This window comes from Dinoponera quadriceps, unplaced genomic scaffold (genome assembly GCF_001313825.1).
Source record: "Dinoponera quadriceps isolate SergipeBrazil2010 unplaced genomic scaffold, ASM131382v1 scaffold616, whole genome shotgun sequence".
NCBI lineage: Eukaryota > Metazoa > Arthropoda > Insecta > Hymenoptera > Formicidae > Dinoponera > Dinoponera quadriceps.
Window position 1 is genome coordinate 1,278,262 of NW_014555184.1, and position 16,421 is coordinate 1,294,682.

General features: G+C 45.0%; 4 protein-coding genes across 7 annotated transcripts; 2 read left to right on the top strand and 2 right to left on the bottom strand.

The window, feature by feature from the left end:
* The first annotated feature begins 156 nt into the window (after positions 1 to 156).
* Positions 157 to 7,405, top strand: LOC106743230 (transcription factor Sox-8-like). Its single transcript, XM_014616870.1, has 5 exons — positions 157 to 347; positions 857 to 984; positions 5,411 to 5,588; positions 5,706 to 5,793; positions 6,588 to 7,405. The coding sequence occupies exons 1-5, from the start codon at positions 322 to 324 to the stop codon at positions 7,188 to 7,190; spliced, it is 1,023 nt and encodes a 340-aa protein (XP_014472356.1). The 5' UTR covers positions 157 to 321; the 3' UTR covers positions 7,191 to 7,405.
* A 380-nt stretch (positions 7,406 to 7,785) lies between these two features.
* LOC106743376 (85/88 kDa calcium-independent phospholipase A2) lies at positions 7,786 to 10,735 on the bottom strand. Its single transcript, XM_014617161.1, has 4 exons — positions 10,634 to 10,735; positions 10,220 to 10,537; positions 10,044 to 10,134; positions 7,786 to 9,921 (listed from the first exon to the last, which is right to left on the bottom strand). Exons 2-4 carry the CDS (start codon positions 10,438 to 10,440, stop codon positions 7,852 to 7,854), a joined length of 2,382 nt encoding a protein of 793 aa, XP_014472647.1. The 5' UTR covers positions 10,441 to 10,537; positions 10,634 to 10,735; the 3' UTR covers positions 7,786 to 7,851.
* A 188-nt stretch (positions 10,736 to 10,923) lies between these two features.
* Positions 10,924 to 11,900, top strand: LOC106743370 (protein chibby homolog 1). Of its 3 annotated transcripts, none has more exons than XM_014617148.1 (4): positions 10,924 to 11,015; positions 11,205 to 11,431; positions 11,509 to 11,624; positions 11,756 to 11,900. In XM_014617148.1, exons 2-4 carry the CDS (start codon positions 11,248 to 11,250, stop codon positions 11,843 to 11,845), a joined length of 390 nt encoding a protein of 129 aa, XP_014472634.1. In that variant the 5' UTR covers positions 10,924 to 11,015; positions 11,205 to 11,247; the 3' UTR covers positions 11,846 to 11,900. The 3 variants fall into 3 exon arrangements, with proteins under 3 accessions (XP_014472634.1, XP_014472635.1, XP_014472637.1); XM_014617149.1 differs by lacking the exon at positions 10,924 to 11,015 and adding an exon at positions 11,023 to 11,082; XM_014617151.1 differs by lacking the exon at positions 10,924 to 11,015 and adding an exon at positions 11,026 to 11,118.
* A 95-nt stretch (positions 11,901 to 11,995) lies between these two features.
* LOC106743369 (DNA topoisomerase 3-alpha) lies at positions 11,996 to 16,418 on the bottom strand. Of its 2 annotated transcripts, XM_014617146.1 has the most exons (11): positions 15,984 to 16,418; positions 15,546 to 15,892; positions 15,368 to 15,486; positions 14,945 to 15,291; positions 14,597 to 14,885; positions 14,027 to 14,525; positions 13,615 to 13,951; positions 12,995 to 13,544; positions 12,646 to 12,889; positions 12,264 to 12,490; positions 11,996 to 12,135 (listed from the first exon to the last, which is right to left on the bottom strand). In XM_014617146.1, the coding sequence occupies exons 1-11, from the start codon at positions 16,194 to 16,196 to the stop codon at positions 12,095 to 12,097; spliced, it is 3,213 nt and encodes a 1,070-aa protein (XP_014472632.1). In that variant the 5' UTR covers positions 16,197 to 16,418; the 3' UTR covers positions 11,996 to 12,094. The 2 variants fall into 2 exon arrangements, with proteins under 2 accessions (XP_014472632.1, XP_014472633.1); XM_014617147.1 differs by lacking the exon at positions 15,984 to 16,418 and having other exon boundaries at positions 15,584 to 15,668.
* Between the last annotated feature and the right edge of the window lie 3 nt (positions 16,419 to 16,421).

The following is a 16,421-nucleotide window of genomic DNA, read 5'->3' on the forward strand; positions in this document are numbered from 1 at the left end:
GCGGATGGTCTGCCATCCGTCCGGCCGATGGTTTCGTGCCAGACAAGACGACGCACGCTCGTCTCCTAGCCTCAGCCTCTTCCACCCGTCGGTGGACCAACCTGTGCGGTTCCATCGTCGCGTCTCTCCTCCTAACCGATCAGTCGGCCATCGGAGTTTACCTGATCCGCCAGTGCCAGTGTCGCGTCGTGTTGCCTCTCGTCTCGACTTTCTCGACGATGCGAAACAAATCAGATAAAAAACAATGCAGCTGTTCGCGCTCGATGACCGATAAACCCGGATATCAGACGATGCCGCGAGGGAGATTTTAATTATGACCCGATGATCTTCTCGAAGATCTCGTCGAGGTTGGCCGGGTCAAGCTTATCTCCGTCCGGCACCTCGAACTAGCGCGTATCAAACCGTCTTGTAACGAAGGACGTAAGAGCGATATCCTCGAGAGCGACTGTTAAATCTTCCGAAGCAGCGCATCTCTTCGCGCTTCCTCTCTCCTAACATTTTCCCCGAGTCGATAACGCCCGAGTGAATGAATCCGAGTGATCCACGAGTTCGTAGGAATCAACTTAATATCGATATACTCCGCGGACAAAGTCACGCGAGGTCAGCCGTAAAGAAGATTCGACGACCTAATAAATTGCACCCCGATAACCTTCGATTAATTATCGGCTTTCTCCCTCTTTTCGTGCACGAATTGCAAAGGGGATCGCGACAAATCGTCGAGAAATATGATCTTTATCTTCCGTCAGGATTTATCACTCGTTGATATTATTTGAGTGATATTTGTGTCAAAAGAAACGCGTTATCTATGAGAAATATATTGTTCGATTCGCGTGTGAGTTTTTCCGATCGTTATTAGTGAGATCAAAATGGAGACGCATCACAATAATAACGGCTTATCGTCGATGGAAGGTAAAGCCGGTTCATCAAGTAACGAACATTGCAGCAACAGTTCTCTGGACGACGCCGTGGGCAAATTACTGCAAGGTATGTTTCTTCTGGATATCTTTTCATCAATTTTATACGATGGACGAAATAGTAATAAAATAAAAAAAAAGCGATTCCAATATAAGCGGTATGTACGTTAAAATTAACATCTATATGTATGTGCATATTAACGTTGCACAAAAATTATGTGTTTTTTGTCTCGCGAAGCGGCAATTTCATTTATTGTTATTCTCCAAAATGCCAGTCAGTATATTATCACCGAGAGACAATCACTGGTGGACATAATTATAAATATGGCAAATCAGTAAAATTTTGCAAAAAAAAAATCTTTTAATAGCAGCAACTATCGGAGCAATCTAACTGCAAAAAACAGTAAAAAAAGATATGAATTTATATCTGAATTATTTCTTTTTTTTTTAATATCTTAATCTTAAGGTACTGTCAATGATTTGATTGAAATATTTTCAATTATGTTTAATTGATTTAATTTATATCATATCTGGAAAATATCCTGATGGGATTCGAAACCTCTCGAGTCTGCTACCATACAAATTACGTCAACTACGACGTATGATTGAATGTATATTCGATATGTATTTCTACTGTGGGACATGTAACAATGATTTACAATGATTCTTCAACTGGCCAAAATTAGTGAAGTATTAGACAAAAGAGCTAAATGGAAATATTTTCACTAAAGATTAGTGAATATTCACTAAATATCGGTACAATATTGTTTCACTATTCAAAATAGTGACATTTTCAATGATGCGACTTATGAGAGTAGTTTGAAGAAAATGGTAGCAAATATGAACAGAAAATAAATTATTATACATATTACCAGACATCACGCTTTAAAAAAATTGTGCTTTGAAATTTTGGCGGGTATTTAAATGTAAGATTTATACCTCAGGGAGCAAACTTTGATTCATATATATATAATTTGAGACTGATTTAATGAAAAGACTTTATCGTCAGTTGTCTTGCGTGTTCTTGCAAAATGTAAAATAGCTTATTTTGAAAATATAAAAATCAATCAATCAATCGTAAGATATAGCGCGCCATGATAATAGTCATCGTTGAAATCTTATCAAAATCCTCTGGAGAGACATATTCGCCGGCGAAAAAAAATCTCCCGAAATAGCGCGTACGGTGCGTCCGCTCCTTCTTTCTCGACTCCTCCCGTCGTCTTTATCGAGTCGTTCGCGGAGGGAAGGCAGACTGTAATTGGCGCTGAAAGGCCGTGTCGTCGGACACCGCTCTTCTCCATTTGGCCGGCCCGCAGATTTATCCGGACGATATTCGCGAGAGTAGAAAGCGGTAGACAGCAGGAAAGTAGAGGAGGGAGAGACACGGAGGCAGAGTTGGAGATGAGGCGGAGAAATATAGCCGAAGATCGTTCCTCACGAGGAGGCGATTCCGGGGAAGATTCGCGCGCGGCAGGTGCTGCGAACCGAGCGAGACCGGCGAACGCCTGCCACCGCCGCTAATTATGCCGCGGTACCGAATTAAATCTGAAAGATCTCGCGCGCAGGACCGGACATGATTTACGGCGCACGTCGAGACTTAGTATTCGCGAAATTTCGCCAGAGATACGTCGTCGTCGTCGTCATCGTCGTCGACGAGATGGACGGACGAACCGACAGGCAGGTGGAAATCACCGACTATATGATATCTTGGCGAAATCCTAATTTTATCCACGCGGAGACCACGGTAACAATTGCGACGCGAATAATTACGAGGATTAATGGGTCGATGCGGTGGATTAGAGAGAAGAGTCGGATATATCGCTCGGTTGAACCAAACTGAACCGAGGAAGAAATGCGAAGCACACCTCCTGTTGAATTATACTTTGATGTAAAAATAATTTCTTTTTATAATTAACAAATCTACTTATATGTTCTTCTTTTTTTCTTTCCAAAGTTTCGTACATCAATTTTTGCTTTCGAAAAGGAAGAATGTTTTCTTGATTTTAATAACTGTCAATTCCGACGGCTTGCAATATTACGAATCGGTCCCGCTGGCTAGGATAAAATAAAAATGTTTTGTCGCACAGTGCAACGTTATATAAAATATGTAATAGAAAGTGCGAAAAGCATTTTTCGATATTTGAAAAATCGATGGCACGCACGAGAATGTATAATCAAAATAGTTTATCGCACAGTTTGAGAAGAGACACTGCATCTCTGTGTCGCGTTTAAATATTTGTGATCCGTCTGAGATGCGCTAATCGCATCTCTATTAATATGTATATCCACTTGAAAATAGATGAAATCTTGAAATATCTCTAGTCAGAGATCATGTATAATACATAATTGTGTGTCTTAACACAGGATGAAATATTTTCATGAACTGACGGGAATGATACAACGTGCATGGGAGTTACTGTAGAAATATTCGCGGGCATCGCGATCGAACGTGCTATATCGCGAGAATATCATCCCGGCGAATTGAAAATCGTGGAGCACGTGGCGATGAGCGTGTAACGTCAAACATCGACGGGACGAGGTGTCGAAGCGTTTAAGAGGGTCTCGTTAAGAGGAGATTTGTAACAGGCGGATTTGTAAAGGAGTTAATGTAGCAAGAGTCGACGACAGGTCACCATTGACGGCCGGCATGGCCGAGCACACCGGTTCATTCACCAGGATACACAACCCGTCTATTGTAGGTCGACTGCGGCCCTGATCTCTACTCAAAAGCCGTTTACATCCTGGAAAAGTGAAAAGACGATTTCTCGGTTTCATCGGTTTGTCGCCGAATCACCGATTCGTTACGTCATCGTAATTAGTCAAATCGAGACGGAGTCTAAAATTAAGCGCCACTTGGCGCACGAGACTCTTTTAATTCAGAAATTCACGATTTCATCGCGGGTCTCTGCCAAGGAAATCGATCGACTCTCGGATAACGATATGTTATCTATCAATGTTGCTCCGAGATTATTTTAGGGGCATTAATGTAACAACGTTGTTTTCTATTTCCACTCCATTTAAGAGAGTACTTTGCGTTCTAACCTTCTGCTTGTGCGACTAAATGCTTGAGATTCTACAAACGTTACCTTGTCGAATTTTTGCTCGAAAACAGCTGTAAAATAAAGTGAATTAAAATAAGTAAAGAAGAATTATTGTTCCGAGATAAGGTCAATTTTGATCAACTTTAGAAACACTTTGCAGCAGAAGAATTTTTCTTCTCAAGTTATCGCAGATTGCATATATATGCTTAACATTCGTAACTAAAAGATTTGACATCGTTGGTACTATCGGGCTTCAAAGAAGGCCGCGTCTTTCTGTAGGGCCAACCGATGCTTTTTTGCACGCCTCATCGACCACCATAGGGTCCTCTCGTCCTTTCGGTTGGTTCGTGCGAAATTCCCTCTATTCCTGTCGTGTTCTCCGGAAGAAACCCTTCCGCGTTTCCGTGTAAAATTTATTTCGGCAGCTATCGACGGCAGGCGTCGACCAAGGACCTCCCCCGAACGTTTAAAGGCGCCGACACAAGTGCCGCACCGTTGGACCGTGTACCCATGGTAATTAGCTTCCACCAGTCTTCGAAGCTCTGCGTGGTGACGCCACGTGGTCTCCACTGCTGATCAATTAGTAACTCTTGGCAGTATACATTTTCCTTGCAGGATTGGCCGCGCACAAGTGAAACTTTAGACAAGATACGAAATTTATCACGAGTGTGGCCTAAAAGTCTAGGCAATTTCCAAATTTTTCTATCAACCTCTTTATATTTTGGGCTCTCTCCTTCTCCTCGTGTTCCCTCCGATACAGACCGCTCGAGACGGGGAATTGAGATTTAGGAGGAACCGCAGTGGGACAGATTTATATAAGGCGGTATACGTTTGTTCGAAAAGGGCGAGTTTTATGGCCCCAACTTGCTCGAGACGCTCGTGTTTCCCACGAAGTAAAATGTAGGAACACATCTTATTAAGCGTTCTCGGGCGATTCAGAGTATCACTTGGCGTTTCACCATCACAAGCAGGAGTATCACGCGTAGATTTATTTCTCGAATTATCTCAATGAGATAAAGTTTTTTTTTCACTCGGGAAACTCGTCCGATCTACATAACCCGTGTGTTCCAGATGATCATTCGCGTTCGAGAGGAAATAAGCGAACGGTGACTGGGAGGAAAGTGACAAAGTGGACCTTTTTCCTCTACATACGATTTCTAGAATTTCGTGACAAAGTTAAATACGGACAGGTGGAGAAAAATTCCGGTGGCGTCATAAATTCGCCTCGAGCGAAGACACAGTTTTATTCTTTTACGATCCGCGACAAGACTACTTTCGGCACTCGCGAGGACGGATGATTGCGCTGTCAGTTCGCAGCGTACGCTTCGTGACACGCGAATTTTTTATTCGAACGTTGTGTACAAATCTGTGCAAAAGAGAAAACAATAATCATACGCACGATAATTCTGAATCGATTTTGAAATCGAGGCACCTTTCGGTCGGTTATATTCGCAGGATACGACTGGACGCTACTTCCGGTGACTTCGCGTGCCGGCGGCCGAAGAAGTGCTCACGTGAAACGTCCCATGAATGCCTTCATGGTGTGGGCGCAAGCGGCGAGGCGAAGATTGGCCGACCAATATCCGCAATTGCACAACGCCGAGCTGTCGAAGACGCTAGGAAAGTTGTGGAGGTAATCAGACGCTTCAACGTCTACTGAAATTAAAAGTCCCGAGAGTGGTTCACTACCTGAAACTCATGGTCCCAGCGTATTATCCCGTATTATTCACACATTTATGCGATTTACCAGGATCTTGAGCGACGGCGAGAAGCAACCGTTTATCGAGGAAGCAGAGAGACTGCGGAATGCGCACAAGAAGCAACATCCGCACTACAAGGTAACTAACCAACCAACACTCGCGACGAAAGCGTGCGTATAAAAAACTAACGAGCTCCTCTCTTGAGAAGTAACGATTCTCGCTTTTCCGCAGCATCCACCTCGCCTCGACTTTCTCGCTCCCGTAAAGCGGCGACACGGATGGCTTGATCGCGGGGAATTCATTTCCCCTTCTCGTAAATCATCGGCAGCCCTCGCGCGCGGTGGGGCTTAAATCGCACGATCGGGCCTCGATTAACCACTCGAGCGCTCTCTCTCTCTCTCTCTCTCTCAACCAACGCACGCGTTAATTCGTTCCGCTATCCCGAATCGCTCGATCTTGCAACGCGATTTCGCAACGCGCGAAACGTTCCGCATATTTTTAATGATGCATGATTACTTTGTCCTCTTCGAACGTCTTTGCGACGCACGGACGTCGTTGCGACGGAATTATAGCTGCGCGGCATCTTGAGAACATTTTCTAGGAATAAAACTATAAAAAATGATGAGGATTTCGAAGGAACGATTCAATTTTATTTTTGACATTTGGGTCCAAGTAGTTAAAAAAAAAAGAAAACAGATACAGCGAGGAAAAATCAAACGAAGGAAACGTGCCATTGGATGGGTGCAAAAAGATTTGTCATTTTCCATAAAATTCTAACTTGCACAATGTTTGAATCAAAAATGCCAACGCGTTGTTTATTGAAAAATGATCAATACTTAAAAATCGGTTCCTTCTTTTGAATCTCATTCGAGAAACCTTTCCAGCATGACGGATAAAAGTTTTCGAAACGCTAACGAGTGTTTGGTTTGTAGTATCAACCGCGTCGAAGGAAGCCCAAGTCGGATGATCAAATGGGCATAATCGTGCACAGAGGCGGGCTACCTTCGCCGGGCACCTCTCTCGACTCAACCGGGTCAGACTGCACGAGCTACGCCCGCCTGTATCCGGATGCCGGTGTGAAGGCGTACGAGCGAGCGGCTTACGAGCCCAAGTCCACCTACGACCACCTGGCCCGGCCAGGTATCTGGGTGAACGAGGCAGCCAAATATCCAGTCGATCATCCCAACAAGGGGTACGACGCGAAGAGCTACGCCGAGGCCAAGTACCATCACGAGGTGGCTAGTAGTAAATACCACGAGATGACCGCCGGTGGTACCACCAAGTATCCGGAACTGCAGTCCAAGAGCTACGAATTACCAAAGTATCCGGAAAGCAAGGGATACTCCGCGGAGATGAGCGGCGCCGTTACCAAAGCGCCGTATGCTTGCGTGCACGGCCAGTATTACCCGGCAGCCGAGGGATACGCCGTACACGAGGAGAATGACTATCAGGCGCAAAGCGTCTCGTCGCACTCCTTTTATCCCTACATATCCGCGTCGATGGCGCAACCGCCGTACTACATGGGGCCTCGATAAGTCGCACACGACTCGGAACGCGACTCCTCGTCGCGACGGTTTACTCAAGTCCGTATAATAACTCGAGCGATAGTGGGTGATACTCGACGACAGATCGTTTAGGCTTCAAGTAAAGAGCATATTATCCGACATACGCTTTTTGTGGTAAATATTCTCTCCCATCACTCTCGCTATTTCGTTTTTTCCTTTCTTTCTTTTTTTTTTTAATTTATTGTAAACGCTATAACGATATATATATATATATATATATATATATATATATATATATATATATATATATATGTGTGTGTGTATGTATATATATTAATAAATTATATATCTAGACACTTTGAACTCGACATTAATGTTCACACACCGTTCTACCACCAAGTTCAGAAATCATAACAAAAAGTAAGAAAGAAAAAGCTGAACGCAATATAATATCAATAATCACTTTGTCACGAGAAATTCTTAATAGACTAGGACGAGACTTTGTTCCCTGTTGAACGAGTACGGTGCACACGAATATCACAAACCAGTTGCCTATTATATACATTACAAAGAAAAGAAAAAAGAAGATCAACGGGACAAATCTAAATAACAAATCTAACAAATCTAATGTCAAGTCTAATATCACATTGGTCGAATAGCGGTGAACTTTAGCAGAAAATTGTCGTGCTTATTATATCGCCTGGTGCGAGCTACGATTGACGATGGCTGCCAGTTCCTTCACTCGATCTCGATTGACGTGCATAAACGCTTTGGCGGACCAGATCATATGCACCAGGATCTCGTCGTTCTTCTCGTCCATCGCGACCTCCGTCGACAGCTGCGGATTGAATCTGTAGTACGGGACGCCGATCATGGAGCACCAGCTTCTGGCACGATCCACCACTCGACCGTCGCTGGCGGTCGCCTGGTCGACCAGCAACGTGCCGAGCGCCGAGATGCCAAAGGCGAGCTTCGCGGTGTCCCAGAGGCTCTCGGGCCGAAAAACGTCAATCTCCTTGAGAGCGTAGGTCGTAGGAGTGCATCCGGTGCCGAGGGAGACTACCAGTGCCAGCGGCGTCGCCTCCTTCGGCCTGCCGGTGGCCTTGAGCGCCAGATTATACTCGTGTATCTCCGCCATAGCGTCCAGAGTAGGATTGTTCGCGATCAGGCCGCCGTCGAGAAACCTACCGAAGGCTCGAAAGTACGACGGCGCAGCACCGGTAGCTCTCGCCGCCTTCCACAGGAGCTGTTCCTCCGGCGGTAGCGTGCGCTTGAACATCGCGTTCTCCGCCACCTGCAGCAGAGCGCCGGGCGACTCGTAATTACGAAAGAGATGAAGGTCGACGGGCTTCCGGTCGGCGAGCACGCCGGTTATCATGATCCTTGGCCTCGCGATGTCCGCCATTACGGTGTCCGCGCCCAGACACTCCTTCAGCACCTTCTCGAGGCCCTCGCTGTTGTACGGACGCGAGCCCACGAAGGCGTCCTCCTTGATGCGGAAATAGAGGGCCTGGCATTCGCGCAGGGACTTGCCGGCGGCGAGACCGAGGGCGAGTATGCCGCCGGTCGACGTGCCGGCGATCCAGTCGAAGCACTCCGCCACAGGTCGCCCCAGCACCGACTCGATCTCCAGCAGCGTCTGGATGAGCACCAGACCGCGAATACCACCACCGTCGAGGCAGAGCAGCCTGCCGTTCACCGTCCTCCTCTCATCGATGGTCATCTTATCCATGCCGGAGACGTGCAGCATCTGATCGATAACGGTGCGCGTCACGTGGTGCGGCGGCTCCGAGGGCGCGATGCCGGTGTAAGTCTCGTTGAACTTGCAGCCGAGATGGCAGCCTGTCATTTCGAGGGGGCACCGCTGCGCGCCGACCGCGTGCAGCAGATAGATGATCTTGTTGCCGTCGGTGCTGTCGGTGCTGGCCCTGTGCAACGGCGTCTCCGACTTCCAGTTGCGGGCGTCGAGATCGGCGCCGAAGCCGATGAGCGCCTGCACGATCGCCGGCTCCACAGCCAGGTGCAGCGGCGTGTTGCCTTCCTTGTCGACCATGTTGACGGACGCCATGTGGCTGAGCAGCGCCACCACGCACTCGAGCCGCTTGCGCATCACCATCACGTGCAACGCGGTGCGACCGTCGAAGTTGAGCGCGTCGATGTCGCAGTTGGTCTCGATCAGCGCGCATATCACCTCGCGGCTGCGCGACCAATGTAACGGCGTGCCGCCGAACTTCATGTCCTCCGAGTGGAGCACGTTCGGCTTGTTGTGTAAGAAATCGCCGACGTAGCCGGGGCTCGAAGGCTCCGGGCCTTCGGTCGCGGGTATGTTGACGTCGGCGCCGATCAGCAGCAACGCCTTCACGCACTCGGGCTTGTCGTTGTGACACGCCACGTGTATGGGAGTATGCCCGTTGCTGTTGCGACTGTTCAGACTGTTGGGTAGACCGGCTCCCAAAGCCAGAATGATCTCTTTCGTCGACGTAGCCGCGTAATGATACACGGTGTTTGCGTTGTGATCGAGATGCTCCAGCGAGCTCTTGGCCGCTATCAGCATCTGCACGGTGCGCAGGTTGTTGGTCTGCACGGCCACCTGTAGGGGCGAGATACCGCTCTCCAGGTCACCGCTGTTCAGCTCGCTGTTGACTATCGCGTGCGAGAAGGCGTCGTAGAGCGCGAATTGCGCCGCCAGATGCGCTAGTGTCCACGTGGGATGCTCCGTCAGAATGTCGCAAAGCTTTTGTATCTTTGCGACGTTGCACATCTTGAAAGGAAATCAAATCAACATTATATAACCAACCTTTCCTTTTTCAATCGTGCCCAGATTCAATTTGCTCGATATATACACTTATCCTTTCGCAAACATATTTGCAATGGAAAAGTTACCTCGCGCACTATCTGTACCAGCACTGGTACTTTATCCTTGTATATTATGAATCTGTCCACCGTTGCATCTAGGGATTCCGCTCTAAACAGGCTGATGGGAACAAATCAATTGAGAAATAAACAAACTATAGAGGAGGGAGAGAAAGGAACGAAAATGTATTGTACGTAACATATACCTGTACGCCTGGTGAAGGGTCTCCGTGCAGGGTCTGTGCAATACAATCTCATACTTCTGACTTTTGTCACCGGGTCCGTACAGTACAATGCCATCCTCGCGGGAATGGATATGCCGATTGCTGTAATGTTCCGGCCGAACTTCCTGCACGACATTTGGCGGCGTGTCCGTGTAGACGATGTTACGAAGCACGTTATTCGCTATCGCGCCTATCCAGGACATGATACAGCCGCGACGTCGTAAGTGATTTCGCTAAATATCTCACAATTCAACAGACGTATACGGGTGTCGTGTCAAAACATTACGCAAGATTGCGTTACTAAAACAAAAAAAGCGGCATGACAACTCGTCCGTACCTTACAACGTCGCTCTTTTACTACTCGTGACGTGATCCTATCAAACTGGTAAACTTAACCTGATCTTCTCGTTGAACTATGAAGTTGTTTTAAATAACTTGAACACGATAGCGTGTGACACTTGGTGGAATCAGTTTCGCCAATGAGGAGGATCCCGATTGACCACGTTACAATTGACTACCACCAACCATCAAGGAAGGAAAATGTCTCTAGGTGTGTGATTGGCTGTGTACATTACTCCCCCACAACCAACCGTGATTTGGTGATTTTCTAGTGACGTCAAATCGATGTGGTCAATCGGGTCCCACCAATCGGAGTTTGTTCGTTCTACAATACGTCGCAAACGCTCCGTCGCGAAGGGTGGTGATCACTAGTTGTAAGGTTAGGTGTTTCGATCACCAGGAAGCTAGTGAATTTTGAAACATAGCCGTCATTACCTAGGTAACACCATTGTAAACAAACATGATCTATTTCGCGTACACTCCAAAATTCAACTACATATTAAAATGTATTTGTACATAAAGTATTTCTGATGTACTCTAATGTAAAATATAACAATTATTGCGTTCAAAATAAAACTTTCAATCGCATCTTTTGTTTTTAACAACAACTTGTTAATGTTATTCGTAGAGATTTTAGTAGAGTCATACGACGAAGAGTGCGACGACGCGCGATGCCTTTATTCTCTAATAAATTCTCTCCCAAAAAAACACCGACTAGGAAGGCATCGGTTTTCTTGGCAAATAAAAATTTAAGTCCTAAACGAATAGAAAAGGAACTTGGTGCAGAAGTGGGACCTATACGTATTCATCTTGGAGATCAAGAAGCTGTCTTTGAGTCAGGAATTTGGATTCCAGGTGAATAACTTTGTTGTTTCGCCATTGTTGTCAATGTATCTTTGCTTCAGTGAGCGAAAAGGAAAATTTTATTTTAGAATCTGGTAAAGTAGGCAGCACTTTTAAGGAAAACGAGAAACTAAAAAAGGAAGTGAAACGATTAGAAGAGGAGAATAACTTGTTGAAATTAAAGTTTGACGTACTATTAGACATGGTAACTTTCTTCCAAATTTTGCTTTTGCTAATAGTAAGATACCTTAAGTAACCATCTGTCAGTATTATTAACAGCGACATGTAGTAATAATTGTTAACAGAATGGCGTTTATTCTTATAACTATTTCACAGTTAACTCAAACAACTGCCGAGGCTCATTCACAAAAAGAAGAATTGGAGAAACTAAAGAATAATTTTCCTCACAAGAGACTAGTGACCTAACTCAATATAAATATTATTATATTTATCCTTAGAAACTCTCTAAATAGTATTTATAAGATAATACCGATCGATTCAGGTACTTGTTTAAAAGATCATGTTTCAGTTTGATATTTATGAATATCTTTAGTTTAAGAAGGCACAAGTCAAGTCTTAAAAAGTAAAGACTTTAGTTTCCTTTACAAAAAGTAATAATCACACTCGAAGCAACTGTACAGTATTTACAATATTGTATCGAGGAAAATTGGCGCATCAGTCCATTACATTTTCCGGACACGTTTTTCTCGTATGACCTTGTATGAAAAACAAAAGAGAACAAGAAGAAAACAATGTATATAGTTTGAATATAATAAAGAGAGATAATATCATACAATAAAAAGTTGTATCTTTTGAAAAAGTTAGAAAATGTTATATTCTTTACCTTCGACTCCGCAAATGCCGCACTTTCTCTTACCACCAGTTAATTTGGGCCGTTTCGGGGCATTACCGCCTCTGGTACGTTCTCTACTTCCTCTACTATTTACAGAAGAATTGCTCCAATCTGTATTTTCATCTGCCCATTTGAAAAAATTACAAGTGCTGTTCATACCCTTTGGGCATCCATAAAATTGTCGTCCTTTATTTGGGCCTTCTTTGTGTACTGTAAGCCTGGATAAATGTGCAAATGTGAATACAACGAAAGAAATGCAGTCGCAGCTATATGTGATGTTACGTTCCTTTAAGATTGATAAATCTAGCTGCACCGCTTATCACTGTGTATTCATTGTTTTCCTACCAAAGAGAATTTAAGAGAGTGCACTTACTTTCGAGCGGGCTGATTACACTGGCACATGACATCGTTTGACGATGCACTACTTCCCCAATCGTTTGAGCTGCTTCCCCAATCAGAGGTGACGCGAGAAAAATGACCGGTGCTTTGCGCGTCATTTCTATCCAGATTGGTTAGCCGATCGGAATGTTGGTTTGTTGTGTCAGTCCGAGATTCGGCCCACATGAAAAAATCGCAGCCGCTACCTTGTGGCTTGGCACATTTGTAAAATAAGCGTCCTGTGATCACAAATAGATGACGAAAGTTGAAGAGTGTTCCAATAGAAGCGCATACAAACACTTCCATCATGAGAGAGAATAGAAAATATATAAATTTTTTGTTACCTTTATTCGGCCCCTCTTTCCTCACCGTCAGTTGTATCGCTGTCTCGTGACAGTTGCACATGATCACAGCGTTATTGTCGATATTACCCCACGTGTTAGTTTTATTGGCCGTATCGCGAGGATTTTCAGACGATCTGTTTTCCAAACTATCCCACCACTCATGCGTCGAGAGATCGGCGTTATCAGTCGTTATAGTCGTATTTCTTCTATTCACTGGCCTGTTCGAAATGTTGGGGACCGTTTGATATAAGCGCTGAGTAGAGCCGACTGTCGAAGCAGCTGAGTTTTGAGATGTACTTGAAGTGGCATTCGACCTTCCAGTTTGTCGCTGAGCAGAACCAATCGCTGAGCTTTGAAATGTGGTAGAACTTGATGTATTATTGTGGACGGTGTAATTCGACCTTCCAGTTTGCCGGATGCAATCTTCCTTAATGTTCAACATCTCATTGAATGAAGAATCACAGCCTATGCAAGTAGTATAACAAGTACCATACAAGGGTATCACATTCCTGACCAATTTGAACTTTAATTTGCGCATATTCTCTGTGCACTGGAAATCAATAGTATTTATTTATGTGTATCAATGCGAAATATTCGATCGCCATTCGCCAAGATGTTACCTGATCGCACGTCTCGCTCAAGACTTCGACGTCTTCCACAGCTTCCGACAACCAGATCACATTGGTACATGTCGGATAGCCCGTACAACTGATGAATTTTCCTCTGCCTTGCTTCCTGTCTTTCAAAACCATGCTGGAGCCGCACTTTGGACACTTGAAAATGCTGACGTCTTCGACGAATTGCGTTTCCTCACTTTGAATAGGCCTTTCATCGAGGTAACGCGCTAAAGCATCATCTATGAGATTAGCGCGCTCTATCGCTACTTTGAACACTTCGCGGTACTTGTTAATTTGACTTTGCAATACCTCGCTCGGATCTTTTTGACGCTGACATATCCTGCCGGCATAATTTCAAGTAATTTCTACACACTCACTGTTTTGGATGTAATAATTATCGCACACACACACTCACAATTGCAAATCCTTCTCTAAATCGGCGCGCAAATTCGGCTTAGACATCTGGAAGCCCATATTGTCGTAGCCCATCGTCAGACCGATGCCCAACTTGCCCGGCATGAAGTGCTGAGTGTTCGTCAAACCCACATACTGCCTGGATTTGATAGTGTCGATATGCTCGGCGTGAGTGGCATCCGTGCCGATACCGTGTTTGTCCATCAGTGCAATCAACTCAGCCTCGGTCAATAAATTTGGCGGCGAGGTCTTCTCCTCCACCATGTCTATGCTGGTAGGCCTGAAGACCTGCCTCTGCTGATAAGAGTGAATCTGCTTGTCGCTCCATTTCTCGTATATGTACACATCGAGATAATTCTTCGCTACGACCTGAAGACCGTTAGCCGTGTACTTCTCTCCCGCTATGTCGATCTCCACCGTTGTCTCTCGACCTTCCGCGTTCTTCGACAGACAAGCCAAGAAATGCCGAACCACGAATTCATACACTTTCGCCTCGTTTCCTTCAATCGTCAACAATCAATCGATCAGCGATCAGCGATTCAACTTGATATTGTGGAACAACAAACCGTACCTTGCAAACCGTCGATGTACTTGGTAGGATGAATAGGGGGATGCGCTTGGTCGCTCTTCTTCCCTTGCCTGGGAGTTATCCCGGACTCTAGTAGACCGCGCGCAAAGTTACCCCACGCCTGATTGTTCACTTGCTGTCCCACCAAAGCGGCCAGATTCAATTCTTTCGGGAATATATTGGTCTCTGTGCGCGGGTAACTGATGAGACCCTGAGTGTACAGTTTCTCCGCTACCCTCATCGTCTCTTTCGCGTTCAAGTGTAGCTTACGCGAGCCTTGTTTCTCTAGTTCCTAAATCGATCGAAATATCTCTTAATACGGCTCTTTCGTACAACTCATCGGCTACTTACAATGGTATCCAAGGGTAAAGGTCGCCATTTGCTCTTCGGCTTGCACGTTACTTTCTCCACCGTGGCTTCCGGTCGTTCCAAACACATGTCCAGAAAGATCTGGCAAGGCATTTTCTCGAACAGTCTTACTCTGGCCCATCTAAATTCCACGAATATCCCATCGCGATCGTCGGTCACTCTGATCTTCCAATATGGCTCGGACTTGAATCGATCGATAGCTAGGAATCTCTCGACTACAAACCCAAGGGTCGGAAACTGACAGCTGCCGTAACTGATGAGCATATCACTGAGAGTGTTGGGGAACACCTTCTGCAGTCTCAATGTTTGAAACCTAGTGAAGGCTGCACCTATCATACACAGATCGATTAGAACTCGACTGCAATCTCCTGATTAATTTTGGCATAAATCTTACAGAATCAATACCAATTCTTAAGTCTAATTCGCTTCTTACGTCTACAGCATCACTCATTGCTTTGTCAGGTTCTCCCAAGGTTTGTAATGCTCTCTCGATAGACTGCTTTGTAATTTCGGAGAATTTTGCTCTGAAACATGGGGAAACTTGGCAGATATTGTTAGGCAAACAAAGGAGACATTCAATTACCTATAAATGCGAATATCTGGCTTGACCGCTTGACAGACCTGTATGACTTCAAAGCCTATATTCTCCCCTTCTCTGTCGCAATCTGTCCAGATGATTAATGCACCACAAGACCGTACCTCTCGCTCCAGAGTCTTTTTGATCTTGATATAACTTTCCTCGGAACATTGTTTGAATACTGGAGCATCAAATAGGCTCAACGGGTGACAACCTTGCCACTTACGATAAGTTCCATTAAATTCAAAGCCTAATAAGTGGCCGGATACCGATGTCATTACCATTTGGCAGTTTTGCCCCCATAGTTGTACATTAAATTCAAAGATTTTATTATAGACGGATAAACCTTCCCTCTGTAACAATGTATTGAATAAAATCGATTGCTTGCAGATTTATGCGAACAGTTTGTTTCGCACACAAGTGTATGTGAAATATATCGTTTACCTTTCTGCTGCTGCCACGTGACAGATGGGCAGCAATGTTTTTAGCAGCATCATGCTTCTCAGCGACATTGAGTACTCTCATGACGCGTTTCGAAAAGTATCGTCTTACGAAACAAGAAACATTTGAGAGTTTGCACAAATTGCTAACCGTGCTTTGGACTATCGGGCCGCACGATATACAATCTGCTACTTTATATAATTTGAACAAAGCCATAACATGGTTCTCGATTGCGTTATAAAATGTTTGGTTATGATTAGCTTTTGTATAAGATTTCTGAATACATACAAGCGATAACGATTGATATTATTAAGATAAATAAGAACGAATGTTTATCGCTCGTTTAGAAGCTACAACATACGGCACGCGGCGGAAGTTGGCGCGATAAACTAGTTCTTACCGGCGTGTTGATTGGCTTACTGCACGAACTTCCGTCCAGAT

What these genes read in the sequence shown, in the direction of transcription:
- LOC106743230 (XM_014616870.1), top strand. Translation starts at nt 322, where the DNA reads ATGATCTTCTCGAAGATCTCGTCGAG. An exon ending in TTCTCGAAGATCTCGTCGAG is followed by an intron (nt 348 to 856) that starts GTTGGCCGGGTC and finishes GATCGTTATTAG; the next exon opens with TGAGATCAAAATGGAGACGC. An exon ending in CGTGGGCAAATTACTGCAAG is followed by an intron (nt 985 to 5,410) that starts GTATGTTTCTTC and finishes TTATATTCGCAG; the next exon opens with GATACGACTGGACGCTACTT.
- LOC106743376 (XM_014617161.1), bottom strand. Translation starts at nt 10,440, where the DNA reads ATGTCCTGGATAGGCGCGATAGCGAATAACGTGCTTCGTAACATCGTC. An exon ending in ACCCTTCACCAGGCGTACAG is followed by an intron (nt 10,135 to 10,219) that starts GTATATGTTACG and finishes TGTTCCCATCAG; the next exon opens with CCTGTTTAGAGCGGAATCCC. An exon ending in TGGTACAGATAGTGCGCGAG is followed by an intron (nt 9,922 to 10,043) that starts GTAACTTTTCCA and finishes TTTCCTTTCAAG; the next exon opens with ATGTGCAACGTCGCAAAGAT.
- LOC106743370 (XM_014617148.1), top strand. Translation starts at nt 11,248, where the DNA reads ATGCCTTTATTCTCTAATAAATTCTCTCCCAAAAAAACACCGACTAGG. An exon ending in GTCAGGAATTTGGATTCCAG is followed by an intron (nt 11,432 to 11,508) that starts GTGAATAACTTT and finishes ATTTTATTTTAG; the next exon opens with AATCTGGTAAAGTAGGCAGC. An exon ending in TTGACGTACTATTAGACATG is followed by an intron (nt 11,625 to 11,755) that starts GTAACTTTCTTC and finishes ACTATTTCACAG; the next exon opens with TTAACTCAAACAACTGCCGA.
- LOC106743369 (XM_014617146.1), bottom strand. Translation starts at nt 16,196, where the DNA reads ATGGCTTTGTTCAAATTATATAAAGTAGCAGATTGTATATCGTGCGGC. An exon ending in CACGTGGCAGCAGCAGAAAG is followed by an intron (nt 15,893 to 15,983) that starts GTAAACGATATA and finishes ACATTGTTACAG; the next exon opens with AGGGAAGGTTTATCCGTCTA. An exon ending in GAAAGAGGGGCCGAATAAAG is followed by an intron (nt 12,890 to 12,994) that starts GTAACAAAAAAT and finishes TTGTGATCACAG; the next exon opens with GACGCTTATTTTACAAATGT.